Source organism: Cygnus atratus, chromosome 2 (assembly GCF_013377495.2).
Source record: "Cygnus atratus isolate AKBS03 ecotype Queensland, Australia chromosome 2, CAtr_DNAZoo_HiC_assembly, whole genome shotgun sequence".
Lineage (NCBI taxonomy): Eukaryota > Metazoa > Chordata > Aves > Anseriformes > Anatidae > Cygnus > Cygnus atratus.
The window spans coordinates 37,305,013-37,325,321 of NC_066363.1; the positions used below are offsets into that span (position 1 = coordinate 37,305,013).

Below are 20,309 nucleotides of genomic sequence, written 5' to 3' on the forward strand. Positions count from 1 at the left end.
CTGAAATACAAAATAGGGGTTTGGCCTGTGTTTTTTGAAGGGATAGGGAGAAACATGATTTTTACCTGAGAAACTAAAAATTAGAAAGTGTTGGACAGAACAATACATAGGAAACAAGCTAAGAAAAATAACTCATACCTCAACGTGTCCACTGAAGGCTGCATGATGCAACGCAGTTCTGCCTGCTCGATCAGACACATTTACATTACTTAGAAGAGGCACCAAAGCCTCAGCACATTTCACAGCTTTATTTGCAGCTGCTATATGTAGGGGTGTCTGCCAGTTCTTATCACGAGCATTGACATCTGCTGAATGCTTTAACAACACCTGAACAGCATCCTGAAAACATTTAAAAACTTATAAATAAAAAACAAGCCACTTAGAAAGGATTTTAAATCCAAATATATATTTGCGTATGCATACACCATATGTAAAGTCTAATGGAATAAAACTATCTGTAATTTGTTCTTCTGTAAGCATATTCTTGTGGTTTGGTACTTTATCATAAATCCAGCTTTGTGGATCTTCTCAAGGACATGAGGAATATACTCCCTACAGGGTTCAACTGCATCAACCATTTCCAGGGCTTTTTTCCAATTCTGGGAACCAGCTGGCAAGTTACTTCATCATCACAACTAATTTACAAAGCTCAATAAATCTCCTCAGGAATTCCTCCATTGCCAAGGATTAGTAAGTTTCTATGAACTTACAATGCACTTTCATCAATTTGCTAGGCAAAACTTTTGAACTGCCATAGTCTAGAAATGTCAGAGAGACAGATGAACTTATTAAATGTACATTTAGAGAACCACAGATAAAACAGAGCAATGTCAGTTTCAGCATATACTGTTGCAAAACTCCTGAAAAAACTGTTTCAAAATATTACACTAAATTCCATCTCACAAAGACAGCATTCATTTCCTTTTGTTAAATGCAAAAGCTATAAAAATTTTATAAGGCAAGATGAACAAATCCAATTAAAATATGTGCACAAAACTGAAAGATAGAAAAAAAAATCACTTATTGACATTAACATGACAATTAATACTGCATTTTACATCAACTTTATGACGTTTCCACAATTCACTAATTGCTTTAAGCGACTTCCAACTCAAACACTGAGCACAAAAATAAATGGCTGGCACTTTGAACTTAAAATATATTATGAAAAGTAGTTACTGGAAATTTCAAATCACACTGTGGTACAATAGCCAGGTATCATTTTCAGCCATGAGCAGAATACTAAGTAACACTGGATTCTATTTAGTGCAATAAATTATATTCAAGAAACCGAAATTTCTTCTACTTTAATAAAAAAGAAAATAGGAACAAATATAGAAGTTAAAATACTGCATCATAACCTTATAATTTAAGTGATAAATGCAACAATTTTTATTCTCTAAGAAAAACTTAAGAAGATTTAATACTTTAAAATCTAATCAATATTTTGAACTTCTGTTTTTTTTGAACCAAATCTTAAGAAAAAACAATCAGAACAAGGAAATTTCAGAACAGCTATTAACTCTTCTGCAGAAGAAAGCACCATACTAAAACATATAAGTTGCATAAAAATAACTCATCTTCTACTTTTCTATGGATATATATTAAGATATTTCAAAAACTAGTGAATCTGTTCAGATTCCCCCAGCAAAGTAGACTGGGTATGCAAATATTAAGGTCTGGAGCCTGACAGTCTTGACATGAAGTTTCTTGAACTCATGCAGCTGACAGCAAAATCCATAACACCAGCTATTTTGCATCATTCAGTGTCTTTATTTGACTGCAACTGCCCTTGCTTCAAGGATAAGACCGCATGTTTTACTGAAATCACTATCAGGGTTTTTGTCATTACAGCTTTTTTCATTTAATGCCTTAAAACCACGTACGACTGTCAGCTGCAAACCAGTGCCTACGCGTATCAACCACCTCTCCATTTATGCGGTCTCCAATGACGTACCATGTTTATAAATAGAAAATTCTGACAAGAGCCTATCACTGCTATTAGGCTAAATAGTCGGATTGGTTTACTTGTGTTGTTTGCACATTTGGTTAGTATTTTATTTAAAATATTCCACGTGTAAAAAAAATGAGCATGGTCACATTTCTTGAAGTTATCATTTAGGTCAAGTCTGACTGCAGCACTCCTCTCTACAAGCTTCATTGATTTAATGAATTTTGTTGTTCCTCTGAGGAATGCAGTATTTGGTACTTCAGCTCCTTTGGGAGCTGACTGAAGCCTAAAAAAAACTCAAAAAGAACAAGCAACATTTGTGAATAAGGCTCCCTTGATTTTCAAACACGGTTTTGAATAACACAATCTCCATATAACTTAGCTATTAATGATAGTGACAAAATAATATAATTTACCCAGGGAATTCTAAAGCAAAAACTGAAACAAGGGCTGTTTAGATAGTTCGTGGATCAAATACTTGAAGCTCAGTGCTTGCCAAAACCAAACTATTCAATTCCATCTTCTCAAACAATAATGTGCACAGAATCTTAAAGAACATACACACCCCTCAAACCAAAACACCTTTCCTTATGAGACGTACTGAAGTGAGCATCAGCCTGACTCAGGATCTCAAAGGAGATAATTTTGCATAAACTCTTCCACATAACAAGCACAGCATTTCTCTGTTTTGATCTTCTACATATATTTAAATTTTTATAAGAACATCAACAACAGAGGAACAATAACAAATTCACTCTTAAATCACGACATTCTCGTAACTGTGTTACTGGTAGACTTCAAAACCTTTATAAATATTTCATTTATAAGTTTTAAAGTGATTTTCAATACTATCATTACTCATTAGGATTGGGTTTTGTTTCATTTGTTTCTTAAGACATGAAGAAAGGCAGATTGTGCTGCAGATTACATATTAAATCCTATTTCAACTCTAGTTCCCTCATGCTGAACCATTCTGGTTACCTCAAAAAAAAAAAAAAGGTACACTGGAGTTCAGAACATCACATGCAGAATCTTCTCTGCTAGGGAGATGGCATTTAGGTAAAGAGCAAAGCTGAAATCTGCAAGTTTATTGTTTTCCTCCTTTCTTCCTACACAGACATATGATATATATATATATATATATATACTGTCAATATGTTAAACAAACTGTTTCAAGTGTTCTGCAATTCCAAATGTTTGGAGGAGTTTTACTTTGTAAAAAACTGAACAAAGAACAGAAGGTACTTTGAGATACCTTATCTTAATACAAAGCAGTCAAAAAAAAGCATACCTCACTACAAGATGCCACAGCTCTGTGTAAAGGAGTCAACCATTTGCTGTCTTTGGCATTAACTCTAGCTCCTGTAACAAAAAATATAAGAACAACAGAAATTAACAATTTGTTTGTAATAAGGAGTTAAATATTCTCATGTACAGGGAGAGAACTGTTGGAAGATACTTATTCTAGGCTTATAGGACAACACCCAAAAAAGAAAAGTCTTTGCTCCAGCTGAAGTCCACCCTTTGAGAAAATTCTTTTTAACACTCCATCTATAATACTCTTCCATCAAAATGTACTCATCTTTTTACACCAGGTAATCCTCTATAATCTTTTGCATTTCTAAAGGTACATAAAAGACTGTTGGGTTAGAAGGACAGATTCCTTGCTTTCATTCAGCAACAAAAATCTCATAGTTTCCCACTGCAGATCAAATTCTCCTTTAAAAACAGAGAAAGAGGCTACAACTATTCCCTGAGCCTCCAGTTTCCTTGTCATTGGCCAGTCTGCTGTCTAGGTGAAGAATGATGTAGAATGACGGTAGGTGGGTAGAATGATGCTTCCTCTTCTACTGGGAATTTGGGAACACATCTCTACTCCACCAGGGCACCTAGCCCACGGCAGGACCTGAAGGCTGGGGGATTTTTTTCCTGAAGGAAGCAACTTAGCAACTTCCTACTTTCCAGTGAACTTCAAACAAGAAGCCTAATGGTTTAATTTTTTAATGATGTGTGCATATGCATATACATTTCTGTGTGTATATACACATACCCAAAGCCTTATACATTTCTTAATACTTCGTGTGGAAATTTAGCCATCTGTATTTGGAAAGAGAAGATTTTACAGAGACATGAGAATTTAAACTAAATGTTGGCAAATATAATTTGGAAATACTCTTAAAAATAATTCATAGAGTAATGGATGATACCTTACAGTAACATTAACGCTACATGGTCAGAGATTATTGATTTCTCAAGCTAACCATATTAGTACTATTTCAGAACCAAATTAATTTTTTTTTCTATACAAATAATAAATAAATAAATAAGGATGAAAGACCAGTAAGGCACAAAGCATCAAACAAGCTACTAGTCAGGATACTGGTAAGGATACTCAGCTGAGAAATGGGATATTTTGGTGCAAGTCTGCCTGACCTGCACCAACAATGAAATCCTTCCCAGTTCATCTGAACAACCCGACCAAGAAACTCAGCTGTCCATGCAAACCGATGATTGCATATACAACGCAAAACAAAGGTGTGAAGTCAGTTCTGTGAGTTTATTTTTTGTGGTCAATCCTTCCCTTTCTGATTTAAGAACACAATTAAGAAGCTGATTCTGGAACTGCTTTGACCCTAGGTCTTCGAAGTACATGACAGAGCCTGGTCTCTAATTGTTCCCTACAATTTTAGGGACTTCTTTCCTTCCTTATCTAAATTTCAGAAGCTTTAGGTCTCCCCAGGTTCTAAAATTTTTGAAAAATAAGTTTGAAGGAATGGGAAGAAAGTCTAACTCCATTCGAGAAAAACATATTCTAACAAAAGTTTAAGAGACTTAATCTTTGCATAAACATCTACTTTTGTCAACCATCATAAGGACCTACTGTACCGCATCACATCCAGGTACCATAACATAGTATTCTGTATCTAGTTCTGCATAGAGCCCAAGTGAAAAATAACTTGATGGTTATAAATGTCAGCAGAATTTTCTCAGGATTTTTGGTAATCTTTCCCAAAAAGCAATAACCTGAATGATCAGTAAATGAGAATATAACCAATGTGTGACATATCAGACAGAAGTCTTTAATTCTTTTGACCATCTTCCAGGTTATTTTTAGCCACTTCTTGGGTTTAGCACATCAGACAAAAGCAAAAGCCAAAATGATGCACCAAGCTCCACCTAACTTCACACCTAGAGCGAACAACCAAGGAACGAGGACTTCCAAAGTGTAATTATTTTCTGCTTCTAACTTTACAATACAAATGTCTTTGAAGTGTTTTAAAGCAAAGTATGATACATGGTAAGAATTAAGGGAGTTACTAATAACCATTCTGATTTTCCTCAGGAAAATGCATTCTCAGGGTCTGAGGTCAAGTCAGATCCACCCATGCGATCAAGCCTGAGCTAGGAGGAGCCCCACACCCAGCACGTTCCCACTGCAAGGAAGTGGCAATTACTTAAATTCTGTGAGAACGTGCTGAGGCTCCACAATGTGTTTATGGGCTCAGCCAAGTCACTCACCGATATTTTGGTAGGTTAACATAGTCTAAAAATCCCATCAGAAGAGGGCAGGAATAAATACAAAAAGATGCCATATAAAAGCTTCTATCAGTAGAAAGTTAACTAAACTCGCTAGGACTAAAGGAAAAGAATACCAAAAGGTGTTTTTGTTTCTGGTAGGAAAGAAAACCAGAGGTAGTTAAAGAAACATCCAAAGAAATTTGAAGTGATGAAAAATAACATGGCCCCTCAGAAGAACAAAACACAAAACAATAATGGCCCTGCCCCGTAAGTGATCTTCCACCTAAAGAAATAAGCCTAAACATAAGTCTAGGACATCCTATATTCATCAAAGAAATGTAATAACTGAACACTAAAACAAGTTATCTTTTCAAATGCATAAAAAATTGTAGATTCTCTGACAACAAAAGAACAAAGCTCACTTCTGACAAAAGACATGTATCTTTGATGCACTCATCTAAGAAAAAGCTACCAAGTTTGCTTCTTCACAATAAAAAACTCTGAGAGTTCCAAACCCATTGGATTGAAAGGCAAAGTTAAAATAATAATCAAAACAGGTGTACTATCAAAAAAAAAGTTTGTATGCACTATTAACGTAGGAATACTATGGGAATCAGGAGAGATGTAGCTCTACCTACATTAAACAAAATAATATTTTAAATCAACATCAAGAGATGTTCCCCCTTAAATTTCTCCAAGACGACATGCTACAAAGAATGATTTAAATTTCATAAAACAGACTCTCCAAACAACTTTGCATCTACTCCCCCCTCTAGGCTGTTTTTACTTCTTACAGCATGATTTTGAGAAAATGCTTCAGTTCCCCCTTCAGATGCTCTACACGAGACAGAAAGCTCCCTGAAACCTAAACTACCCATACCCACAGGGACAGAGTTTGCATCCTTTACACTCTGAGGTAAAGCTCTACATCAGATCATTGCAAATATATGTTAGAAAATATATTACACCTTTACTGAATTGTCTTTTGTTAAAAATGATTTGAACGCATGCATGCATATAAATTACTGGGCTGTGTTATCTCTGTGAAGCTCCACCTGCCGATGTGCCGACTAGGGCACTGCTCACATTCTGAATACCTTCTAACACACATTGCGCAGCGGTTTGCTCCTTCAGAGGGAGGTAGGTGCAGCACGACTCTATCCCTGTTTGTCTTCCAGACCCCAGGGGCTGGCCTCAACTTCAGAAAACTATTTTCAACAACTAAGACAGCATCTTCCCTCAGCATTTAAACCCCTTAACACTATTTTGTTTTCCTCTAAGGCCCTACGATTATGTCCTGCATTAATAGTTGACACGTTTATTAAAACTGCTCAATATTTACTTAAGGCAATTTTTATTTTATTTTTTTGTATTTTAATTCTTTTAATGCTGCAGAGCTTGCAGGAAAAGGAGTTGGGGGCTTGCCAGGGATCTCTAATATAATACTGGGCATGAACAACCATAATCTTTGCTTGAACTTAAAAACTGATTGTGTAAATGATGCTCTCCTAAAACCGCACCTTTCAAACAAACCGACATATCCTTCCATGTTGGTGTACTCAGCTGAATATTAAGCAAAACCTTCCCTTCATCAACAACTTTGCTAGTACAACCTAGAAAGTTTACAAATGCAGGCAAATTTGAAAGGAAGATTTTTGCTCTTCAAACTGTGGAGGGAAGTGTTACAAATTCTTCTTACGTCCTTGAATATTAAATCTCATTTTGCAAAGTTGCACTTACAAGACTGACGAAGACATATTTTGTTTAATATATCTAGTACAGTAGCTACTGAAAAGCCCACCTGTGTTTACTTTTAGCAAATCTATTTTCCAAGAGATATGTATTGAACTCAATACATGCATCAATTTATCAAATGATTTTTGAAAACTTTAATTATATCAGGCCACATCCATATGTCCCCCAATACCCAGACATATGGTTCTGTGATCCAGTTGCTACTTCACTGGTTTCAATATCCTTACATTTGAGTAGGAGCTATTATTTCAACCCTTCTTCTCTTGAAGAGACAGGCAATGGACAGTTGACTGGGCAGGAAATGCTACAAGAAACAGTCACACACCTCTCTCTTCATCCATAAAGTCCCATACAACTATATGCAGCTATATTTCATCCACTTCACCTCTGTTCTCCTTCCATAAGAAACATTGCTAGCTTGCCATGACAATCCCTGCCTGTTACCCAACACCAGAATTCTTCCAATTTGTAAATTTCTTTAGAAGAAGTACTACAGCGTTTAGCCCACAGTACTAACTTTAAGTATTGAATTGCCTTCCACCATTCTGCCTGTTTGTAGTCTGTATTTTTAGGCTGTCAAGGACGATATTTCCCCTTATTATTGCACAAGATGTGCCGGCAATTGTACAATATCATAATATAAGCAAATAAAGCAAAACTGTTTTCACTTGCATATACAATAGACACCTACTGTTCAGTATTTGAAACTCTGAAAACATGTTTATTTAAGAGTAAATGATGTAAATAAGATCTTTAGACTACATTTTAAAAAGCTAACAACAAACTTGGTTAACATCTAGAATATTGGAATGCTTCTAGGAATCACCTTTGCAGAATTAGGAAGTTCCCAGGTACAAATCACTAAGAATAACCAATAGTCCACACTGTGATTAGATTCTATTTAACTACTTTCCTGAGGGCTTGTATTAGTTCTGGAAGTTTTTTCCTTTTAGACTGATCCACTTTTTATCTAGGACCATGGAAATAGTTAAAAGCAGCAGGCAGAAATTGTTGCAGTGGAATGAACAGATGAAAAAAACCTTTTCCTCAGCAAGAAAAATATGTGAATATTCAAGGGGAGATGCAGAAAAAAAACTTGTAAAGTAGAAGATGACTTCAGATGACAATTTGAACAATTAGTGAAATATAAGCTAACTTCCTATTGAAAAACTGGAAACTTGGAAAGTTATTGCTGCAAAAATCATGAGTAAGACCTTGGGAGACAGCTTCTACCTACGTAGAAGCTAAACGTGTAATAGGGGATCTACAATAGTATAAATCTATAGTATAGTATAATCTATAAAAATTGAGAGGGATAGGACTGGAATGTCTTTTGATCAGCCGCAATTATGCTTCAACACCTACTTTTATTTTTATTGTTACAAAACAAAAACAAAAAAAAACATGGAGAAATACTGGAAGATAAGCACAATCAAGTCAAAGTTATCCTCCAGAATTTCTCTTGCGTAAATAGTTGTTGCCACCTCTCACACATTCAATCCTAGAGCTTCCAAGAGCAGCACAAGTTTCTCAGACCCCCTGAGCTAATGAACATTTGTACTTTTTCGTAAGTTATGAGAGTTGGTCTCTCTCATAAAAAGTTAGAGCTGCTTCCTTCAGCTACCTTCTACACAGCAACTGCTGCCAGAGGGCAGTGAAGACGGCTCTGAAAAGAAAACTGTTGCTCACATTGTTGAAGGAAGGAAGAGGAAGCGAACAAAAGATACAGCCAGTGTAAAAGGAGTGCCAGTGAAACCACAGGCCTTTGCACATGGGGACGTTTGCAACCCAAACAAAGGAAGCTTCATTCCACCGGTATTTTCGCAGCAATAGCCTTTCAACAGCTCAACTGTTTGATTGCCATTGCACGGACTTTTAATACTTGCGTGGCTTGAGAATTAGCTGAAAGAAACCCAGCTTGAGTGGAGCAATGTCGAAGGCTTTTTGCTATCCTACAAAGTCTATGTTGTTACATTAATGATAGTTTTCCAGCATCAGGACGATTATTACACAGTACAGCTGACCCAGAAGAAAACACAACAAATACTTGCAGGCTTCCAAACCTTAATGAGATTTAGACCACACATTTATGTATGCTGAGCTCCATGCAGCGAAAATTTTGGGTTAAACAAACAGAAATGTGTTATGTTAGTATTCATGTATCAATGCAATAACAGTAACTAATCCTACTTGAAAGTAAACAACATAGCTCATGTTTCTTTTCACGAAGTCTGCTAATTTCAGTGAAAGCAACAACAGTCTGCATGTTATGTTAAAGAAAACATGAAAAAAGTTACTAATCAAGGGAACACAATCTGGGATCGTACTAATACTAATCCATCCTGCTCCTCACATCTCACCTGCCTGCAGGAACTACTCTGATAGCATTTAAAAAAAAGAGTTTGGGACAAAAAAAAAAAAAAAAAGGAAAAAAGATTTTTAAAACAGAATAAGCCCCATCATAACAGTCCCCTGCAGGACTTAGCTGAAAGAAGAGTTTGAGTCTTTATCAGGACTTCTTTGAAAGAACAAAAAGTTGGATCTTGACATCCAGTTACACAAGTCTAAATTATGTTGCTTTTCAACTTCTCAGTAGTTTGTTATCAAATATTTACACAATTAAATTCAATGCAATTAAGCAAAGTAAATAGATAATACTTTTGTATCAGGACACCAAGTTGCGCATTACACACTGTAATAATACAACTTTGATGGATGTTATGACTCTTTACAGCGGAATATGAAAAAAAAACGCTTCTAAAATTTTAAGTGATCTTTTGTTCCATATGATCTTTTGTTCCATCATTCTGTAAACTATAAACAAGCATCTTTACGCCTCATATTTACTGTTCACCTCCTTATCTAACAAATTTAGGTAATGTTAATAGTGTATCTAACTGCAATCTAAAGAAGAGAGATGATTTGAACATCCAGACTTCAAGAGAGCATAGTGTTAAGAGAATTTGCTTGTAAAACATTCACATCTTTAGGGGACAAGTTTATTAGTAAACTCACTGAAGCGCTGCCTCAAGATTAAAAAACAAAAATCAGTCAAACAAAAAAATCTAAATGTCAAGCCCCAGACAGGAGCCACCAAATCAATTTTATTTGCTGTTCATAAACTGTCACCTTCATGATCCTTGCCCAGCCAAAAACCTACAAGAGGAGAGATCACAGAGCAACCCCGAAGGCTGGTGGGAAAATAACTCACTCAAGAATTCAAAACCAAAATGAATATGCTTGTAAGACTGAAGACTTACTTCCTAGAAGTCTGCAAATAGGCTCAATGAGTTTTATCTTCATAAACACGATATGGGTTGCTTAGGTCTATAGTAAAGTGATATAAAGATATTGTAACAGCAATTTATGATTCAAAATGCTTACTTGAAAGCAATGTGGACCCACTGAGAGGGATACAAATGAAACTCCAATAAAAATTTAAAAATCTATGTCTAGGTAATGTACAATGCATGCTTTAACTAAGAATAGTGGATGATGAGAAAGAGTCAGGTAAGAGCCACTGAGTAGTGGAAAGATTAATATTGACTTTGGCAATTTTGATGAGCAATTGGAAGGAAGAATAAAAAAGTTGAGGATAGCTTGCTTAGCAGTATAACTTCAAAATGGTTCCTAAACATACCAGCAAAACTACATGAGAAGACATTACGAGTTGCAAAGTCAAGCTCTCGCATGGTGAGAAATGCCAGTATGAAAGCAGTCCACAATGCTTAATTCAATCCCCTGTGCAAATATATTACAATGGGTCAATTATGAGCCACACAATGTTTACATCCAAATTTACTGCACAAAGGAGATTGCTATTCATAGGTATTATTTAACTACCTACTCTTTGTTCAAAAAGAGGCCTTGCAACATGGCAAACTTTCTTCAAACTTTACTGTGGTAACAGATGTACTTTATTTGCTCCTTAACGTTCATGTATTATAACAAAATGTAACCTAAATCTGTCCCCAAGGGCAGATTTGATCTCCAGCTGAATCACAACAGATTAATTTTCTGTATCTTTAGGAAATGGAGAGAATAAGATCCGTTAAGTGGTTCCAATTAAGTTCCAATTAAGAGATGGAAGTCAGAAGAAAAATCTTGGCTTGTGCACTGAGGGACCTAGACCCAATCTCTCAGAGAAGTAGCTGGTGCAGTTCTTCAGATACAGCTGTAAGCACTCACACTCCACAAACTACAAGATCTCAAATCCCGCATTCAGAAATGAAGACTAAATTAGCGACTACTTTTTAAAGAGAGTCTGGTTTAAGCTGCTTGCCTAAAATCCCAGATTGCCAACGGGAAATATATAGATCAAAGCCCAAGCACAGCGCCTTTCATATTGAGCAGCCTTACCATGCAGACATCACTCTCTCATCCTGCAATTAATGACCCTCTTCACTCACTTACAAATGCAGCAATAACTGGCACATGTGCCTCCTTCACTGTACCACCCTGATTCATTCCCAGAGCAGCCCCTCCTTGTGCAATTCATGAGGCACTGCTTCCACAGAAAGCCCCAAATACGTAATTCAAGCCTGCAGCTTAATGCAGAAGCACAGCCAGGTTAGGCTGATATTGCAGAGACATTCCACAGGGTTCAAAGCTTGTGACTCTACAGCTATTTAAGATGTTGTTTTGTAATACGTTGTTTTAAGTAAATCGTGATTTTCATTACCTACAGTTCATCTGAGACGTATCAACGTCTCCCAGTCTTCCTGAAAAATCTCCAGACACAGCAGCACCCTGCATCCTCTCCTCCATGCACCAGTTCAACTTGGGACTAGTTGTACAGTCTTAACTCTTAGTTCTTCACTTCCCTCCTTTGTTCTCCAATTTTTCTTACACTTATTCCCAGGCTATGTGCCCAAATAGCATGACTAACCTTTCTTCTACTACCATCATCCAATCGGGGTCTTGCTGCATTAGTATCTGAATAAAGATGTTTCTCCTTTCATTAGCCCTTTGCCTGAGAGAAGGAGAGAGGGATTTTCTTTTCAGTCACAGTTCTGGGAACTGGACTCAGTTCACCCAAACCAGTCAGAAGCTTCAGTCCCAGAGGCAGCTGACTACAACTTCACAAAGTTTGTAATTTGGCATTTTTTTTTTTTTTCCATTACTGTGAAAACCCAAACAAAAAGAAATCTCTCTGCCAAATCCCTGCTCCCTTTTCAGAAGAAAAGGGTCATTCTATATTCTTAAGAGTCACCAGAACTTTTTTTTTTTTCCTCTGGACAGGGACAAACAGCATGCTTTTCTGACCTACCTTCTCAGAAATACAGTTGAAATTTTCTGGGCAATTTTTTCTCACATGGTCAAAACAATTTTCATTATGGAATATTTCCATGGTAAATACATATAGATGTACGTAATGTGATATTAATTATAATCATATATATAACTACATGTAATATAAACTGAAAATATTGTATTTTGGTAAACTATAAACAAATTAAATTGTGCCTGGCAATTTCAATTGAAAATCTGGAAGTGACTCCTATATCTTTACAGTGACATTTCCTTAAAGGAAAATTTGCTATTAAAGGTTGCAATGAGCGGGGAAAAATAGCCACCTCTGCACAAGTATTGTGTACCATCATGGGACTGTGACGAGCTTTCATTCTTCTATCTAACCTTAAAGCAGTTCCATATCATGAATTTAACCTCAAGCCATCTGATGGGTAGGTTTGTCTAAGATCAAAGATAATCAACTCAGTACCTCAATAATGAATTTCTGCTTTCAGGTTTTGGTTTGGTTTCTTGGTTCTTTCCCCCCCCCCCCCCCTTTTTTTTAAAGACTAAAATGAACTGTCTTAGAGAACTTGCCCTTTGTCTTAGTACAAATAAACAGAAAATAAGACAAACAATTTTTAAAATCCCAGCTGATCGTATCTACGTTCTGTGCATTTAAGCCAACAGCAAAAGATTATTAAGAATAATAATATTGTCACCAACTTTGGATTCCATCTTCTGCATTCGCTTTAATCATTTTTCTGAAGGCCAATTTAAGACCAAAACAATGCTGCTGACATCTACCTATAACATATACATTATTACTTCTTTACACTAGTGTTGAACTACCTAAAGCTGATCAAGCTAGAAATAAAAAGAGATAAAACTGAGATAGCTTTCTACAAAAAATACTTCAGAGCACAACTACATAGTATCGTAACACTGATAAGAGTGGAAACCAAAATTTCAATATAAGTTTCTTTAGTTTCTAGTACATTAAATATCTCAATAAAAACTACATAAACTAAGATGTACATAAATATTTCTTTGGATGTGCATAGAGGTAATTTTTTTCCATTAACAGGAACAGAACATACCAGATAAAATAAGTAGTTCAATAATTTCTGCATCTCCCAGATAGGCAGCAGCATGTAAAGGGGTCCTTTTCTCATTATCCTGTGGTAAGAGGGGGGAAAAAAGGTTTTATTTAAAACAAAAAAGTATGTTTTAGCATTCTGCATGAGTAATGAAAAAACACTGCATAAAAGTGCATCTTCCAAATACTGTACATTCTACATTTTAGAAAACATTGTTACTCTAAAGATGTTAGCCACATTTGTTGAGACAAGCACACTCCTCCCTAAGGAGCTCTGTTACACACCTACAGTCAGCTAGCATGTTCTCCTGACATACACGGATTGACAGATACTCATTGCACCTGAAGATAAACCCATCAGTTAGAAGTCACCATTCACTTGTCTCCAGAAACATGAACTTGAGACTGTCCTACACAGTTAAAAAAAAAGACGCTTCAACTCCATGTGCAACAATTAGTGAGAAACATTTTCTTTGGACAGTTTAAGGTTAATTTCAGCAGTTATTCTCAAAATAGAAAAGAAACGGGAGTGAGCAGAGGCAGAAATACTGAAATTTCAGCTGTTTTGTTTACTGCAGGTGAGCAAAGAGGAGGTAGAGATGCAGTTCATTTTGCAGGAAACACTCAGCACTGTTGTTTAGTTCAGGCTGATCTAGTGTCCTGAAGGCACGAGTATTTAGGCATGATTATTTAGGCACGAGAGAATTTAGGCATGCACAATGTTTGTTGATGAAGATAACATTCACTTATGAAAGACTGGAAGAAAATATTTCTCAAAACTTGCAGCATTGGTGTCAATTTCCCTTCACCAGCTTATAGTTCAGACAGAAAAATAAGATCACTTTCAGGTCATACTGAATGATAGAAATGAATAAGAATCATCCAATTTACTCTTTGGGGTAAGGCTGCTGAAAAATTACAAAAGAAACCGACCACCACAAGCATCCTGGCTTAAGCTCTGTCTAGGTTTCCAGATCTTTCTAGTAGAGCGTCAAGTACACTGTGAGGGCAAGGGAGGAGGAATCAAGATGAGAAGCAGCAAGACATTTCTATTAATTCAACCGTTGTTGACAACTATGGTAAATTTAATGCACATTTTAAATGACATTTTTGTGAAGAAACTTCCTCTCCCTTGCCAAAATCACCTTAATCACTGAATTCCTACTTGAGGGTTAACAGGACTAGCAGCATGCGAGAAGAAAATTCCTCCTAAACTATCTTCACCATTTTGTCCCTATTCAGAAAATGTCCAGATTACACAGTCACCATATTATCAATGTTTCCTAACTACATTTTCTGAATTACACACAAGTAATTCAAAACTGAGCAGTACACTCCTGACCCTGAGTACAGAATCAATACTACTTATTTATCATTAACACCACGTCATGCCAGGATGTCTCAACTGCAGGTTACAAAATATGACAAAAAAAAGAAAAAGACATCTCTCATCCAGAGAGATTAAAAAAAAAAAGGAAGCACAAGGGAAAAATTAACAAAACAGTAGCCAGCAATTAAAAGCAGTCTTTGTTCCTCCAATCTGCAGATGTTAAGCTAGTACAGCTAGCTAATAATTTGCAACCTCATTTAAGCCTGTTTGCTAATGCTAAATTATCAAATTACCCACAGTTTAAGAAATACAGCCCACAGTTTAATAAATGCAGACCTTTCAACCAAAAAATGAGTACAGTATTTTACTGTCTGCAACTTCATTGCAGAACTAGAGGAAACAAGATGGGTCATGAATATATCCTTCTGTAGAGAAGATATTCCATAGAGAAGTACTGTTTCTCTCAAGAATTCCAGCAAAAGCCGCATACCTCACTTAAAGGACAAAATGTCTTATTAAAATTTTCACCATATTTGGTGTGAGGTTGCCTTTTTTTTGTTTTCAACATCGTAGTGACAAAAGTCATAAAAATAACCAGTCTGATTTGAATAAAACAGGAGAGAAATGAGCTGTTTTTGTTTAGAGAAATGCCAACCACTAAATCCCAAGTATATTTTTCTGAAACATTGATGATCCAAATTTCTGATAAATTCCAGTCCCCTTTCCCCCAAATCCAACCTCTGATAATGGGAACAGTTGAGCATTCTGAAGCCACCAAGGCACAAACATGAAAGCAGCTCAGATATGTTTTCACTCGAGTGCTCCCATGTTTCCAAGCTACGTGTTCCCAGTCATGCAAATATTTCAGGTTTGCTGCTCTGTGGCAGCACTGTTTGAAAACACTAAAAACTCGACTCCTAGTTCTGCTGGGGTGCTCCCAGCTTGTCATCTCCTGGGCCAGCTCCAGAGCCTGGTATTTCAACTGTCCCCAAACCCAGGCAGGGTCTGGGTCAACAGCAAGTATTCTGCAGGCTGAGCTTGCTTTGGCAGAAGCCCTGACTTTTTCCCTAGTTTCACAGCTGTGACTTTTTTTTTTAATTAACAAATTAACTTCTGTGTGGGAAAGTTTTTATTTTAGTAAAGACCTGATTTTTAGACCCTCTTACAAAATCAGAAAATCTGCCTTCAGCAAGCTTTCATTAGTATGCACAAGTCAGCTTCCTTTAAAAAGAAAATTCTAGTCTTGTTCCACTTGAAGTGAATTTCAGGATAAAATTAAAGAAAAGTGTGGGGTTTTTTTGTATGCTATTAAAATAATGCTATACAGATCAACTACTTTTATTTAAAAAGACTAATCATTTGATGAACAACTTTCTTCAGCAAATAGAAAAAGAGCACCTTTGAGAGCATTACAGCAGATAAAACTAATCAAGATTTTAGTTTTAAGAAGCAACTTTGTAAGCAGGCATTTGTAGCACTGATACATCTTACTAATGTAAACAACAGCCCACAACTGCCCTACTGTTGCTTCTGTTTCAACCTAAAAGACACTAAACCAAACATTTCAAAAAAGGAGTTTTGTACATAAAAGTTCCTGTCCCGAAGTAGAAACTATAAACTTACATTTTAATTGGTTGTTGGTTGACACTCGCCTGAACGTGAGCCAGTAGCATGTCCAGGTGGTCAAGAAGGCCAGCAGCATCCTGGCTTATATCAGGAATAGTGTAGCCAGCAGGACCAGGGAGGTGATTGTCCCCTGTACTCAGCTTTGGTGAGGCCGCACCTTGAGTACTGTGTTCAGTTTGGGGCCCCTCACTACAAGAAGGACATGGAGGCCCTGGAGCGTGTCCAGAGAAGGGCTACAAAGCTGGTGAAGGACCTGGAACACAAGTCCTGTGAGGAGGGGCTGAGGGAACTGGGGTTGTTTGGTCTGGAGAAGAGAAGGCTCAGGGGAGATCTCATTGCTCTCTACAACTACCTGAAAGGAAGGTGTGGGAAGCTGGGGGTCGGCCTCTTTCTCACAGGTAACCAGTGATAGGACTAGAGGGAATGGCCTCAAGTTGCACCAGGGGAGGTTCAGGTTGGAAATGAGGAGATATTTCTTCTCAGAAAGAGCAGTCAGGCATTGGGATGGGTTGCCCAGGGAGGTGGTGGAGTCACCGTCCCTGGGGGTGTTCAAGGAAAGGTTGGATGTGGTGCTTAGGGACATGGTTTAGTGGGTGACAGTGGTGGTAGGGGGATGGTTGGACCAGATGATCTTGGAGGCCTTTTCCAACCTTAATGATTCTGTGGTTCTATATTCCTCCTCCATGAGAAACTCCTAAAATGACCTCATTAAAACCAAATCTGGGATAAAATGACAAGAACAGCAGCGTTAAGAACTTCTTTATAACTCCACTCGTCTTCAACAAACCTGGAACAAGGGTAATGCCTCCTTTGTGTCATGTAAAAGAGTAGACTTTGGCTGTTTCAATACATACTTAAGGGAGCAAAACAATGGACAAATCTAAGGCTAAATTAAATAGGCAGCATTCAAATACACTTGTTTGTTGTTGCTGTTTTAAAGAAGTATCATTTGAGATACAATTTATCCCTGTGTGGGTTCTATCTCAGCAAATGACCAACAGTAACTCCCATTAGGTTAGTGAGAGGGGTCTACTCAACCAGTATGGCTTGTGCTAACTCCTAGGTCCACAGATAATGTTTAAGAACACGGTTACAAAATATCTGCAATTCTTTGATAGTGTCAAGTACCACAGGGGTCTCCACCAGTGCCAAGTCACCAGTGCTGCACTTGAGATTCACTAGGACACTATATTTTATTTGCAAATTTTGTCAAATACAGCTTTTTGATCATCATTTTGTAAGGCAGAATAACTCTATTTTAAATAACCTTTTGTTCCTCCACCCAAAAAAGAACACCCTGTATTTGGCCTTTATGTTTGAACTTTAAACTACACAGAGCTTAGTTTAGGTGCATAAATCTGTAATTGGGGCCACTAACTCTTTGGGAGCATGTCCAACAACAAAGTGGTACCTTAAAAACAAATAACTTATTAGAACTTGAAAATTAGTCAGCTGACAAATATAGTCAACTGAAAATAGAAGAAAAAGATTAAGTATTAGGTTTTCAAAACTTACAAATCTGTAACAAGTAACTTAATTTCCTATCCCTACCCTAAATGTAATTTATCTGGTATTTCTTTGGATTTTTTCAATATTTCTTAACTCAGTTTTCAAAATACCATTCCTTAAATTATTCTGACATTGATATTGCAGTTAGAATACAAAACTCGACATTGTCATAAAAATAATTTTCTAACTGATTTTGGCTAACAGCATTTTTAGAAGCAGAACTATATTTTCTCCTCATATTTCAAACTTAAAATGTAGCTTCAATACAGTAAGAATGCCTAACAAGCTACAATAAAGGTCTGCCTTCTGCATGCTTAAAAACAGAATGAAAGCATACTACTTTATGTTAGCCACAAGAATCATATGCATTACATAGCTAACCATAAAGTATTGTTTGAAGCCAGGTGATAGATACCATCATAGTGTGAAAAGACTAGATTTGCCATACAAACTCCATTAATTGCTTGAACAATTAGCTCACAGTACTATTTTCATAAACACTTCTATTTCATTCAAAAGGTACATTTCTGAAAACCCAATTCTAATTTTTCTATAATCTGGCTTTATCACTAAGCAGTACATTTCAGGACATATCCTCTTTACGCCATCTCTTAGGACAGAGCAAATCTTGACTTCTAAGCAATCACAAAATTTGAAGAGGAATCTTACCCTTTTGTTCATTACATTAGCAATAATCAGATGTTCTAGAGACCTTATCTTGTAGGAGAAAATAAATGTCTTTAGTAATAGCAAGGAGGATTGCTTCAGTTGTAATCTGTCAAAACCTGGTGTTCTTCCTAGTTAAGATCTTCAATACCAATTTAATAATGCATGCTCTTTGACTTGGTTCTAGATAATAATCAAAAACTGGCTTGCTGTGGAGTAAACCACTAAATCATTTATCTTGTGTTTGCCACTGGTGCTTGGGGAGTCCCTAAAAAATTAGATGGCAGTGGTAGTTATACAGTAGGAAAAAAAAAAGATTATGATAGAAGAGAGCTACGAAGAAACCTGGAAAAAGGTCACAAAACCACAATTTTAGGAAAGATCAGAAGTTTATAATAAACTTGCAAGTTTCACCCTATGAACACATGTTCCTCAAGAGCATAAGCTCACAATGTTCTGAGCAAGAAACAAATCACATAAACAGGTAATTTTTAATGGATCTACAGTGACACACAAAGTAACTGGCATGCACAGTACTTTTAGGCTGCTCGAAGAAAAAACTATTAGGTACATAATTGCCAGGAAGACACTAACTCTCCAATATTTGATTTCCTAATCAAAATCAACAACTCAGCAACTGTAAATGGATAATCCAAAGAGCTGCTTGGGTTTTGTAGGTGGACAAATTTCAGAAGCAGGATGAAGGCTTACCTTGGGCCTGGCCAACTGGGTGAAAAAGGGACAAACCTACACTGAGCGGCATTAAAGTTACAGAAATTGACCTGATCTATTCTGATTTAGTCACTAACGGAAGTGATAAAAGGCTAAGAATTTGAGCTACAGAAATATTTTGGCTGCATCCACCACACTTCCTCCACGAGGAAAACAACATTTAGGTAGGTAGCTCTGGAAATGGCCTGACCCATGCCTGGGCAGCAGAGGCTGGTGGCAGCAGGTACCAGTACTTTCTTCAGGCAGGTCTCCCCATAGAACACAGGCAGAGTTGGGCATTTCCAAAGTCTCAAAGGTGCGACGTGAGGCTGGTGTGCCAGCACCAGCAGGCCATGAGGAGGCTGCCATGATGTATGCTCTGGTGGACATGCATGAGGCCTCGTCTCTCAAATCAGAGATGAGAACAACAACGGATGGACATGGGTCAGGAAATCTCCTTCCCTGAGACACTGAAGTGCCTGATGTGTTGAGTTTCAGGGAAAAAAAGTATAAAGGCACTCTAAACTCTCTAGTCTTAGAGACTGTAACAAGAGCGATCGACTGCAACGCACTTTGTATCAGAACGGCCATCCCCTTTTTTTCTGGCTACTGAAACAGACCAGGCAATCAGGTTTCTTCCCTTGCACAAAACCTGAAGTGTAACTGAACTCTTAAAGAAAAAGTGTTGGTCAAACATTTGGGTTTTACCTTTATCTACAAGAAGATCTATGCTGCTTTCTGCACCCCATTCCACATCACAAGGATACAAAGACAAGTGGGAGATGGGGGAAAAAAATTCATGTTGCATGGCTTTGCTGTCCGGACATACTCTGCAATCCCAGATAAACCCTCATTTAACCTAATGCCCCCAGGCACTTTTTAATGGAACTTCTGGAACTGAATTTGAAGTA

General features: G+C 37.1%; 1 protein-coding gene across 2 annotated transcripts in view; it reads right to left on the bottom strand.

Moving 5' to 3' along the window:
- ANKRD28 (ankyrin repeat domain 28) overlaps positions 1-20,309 on the bottom strand; it is a 118,932-nt gene that overhangs the window by 42,183 nt on the left and 56,440 nt on the right. For both annotated transcript variants that reach the window (XM_050709283.1, XM_035556435.2), the window contains exons 3-5: positions 13,558-13,636; positions 3,243-3,313; positions 139-339 (exon numbers count right to left, since the gene is read on the bottom strand). In XM_050709283.1, the coding sequence (XP_050565240.1) occupies positions 139-339; positions 3,243-3,313; positions 13,558-13,636 (351 nt within the window). The remainder of the gene's footprint in view (positions 1-138; positions 340-3,242; positions 3,314-13,557; positions 13,637-20,309) is intronic.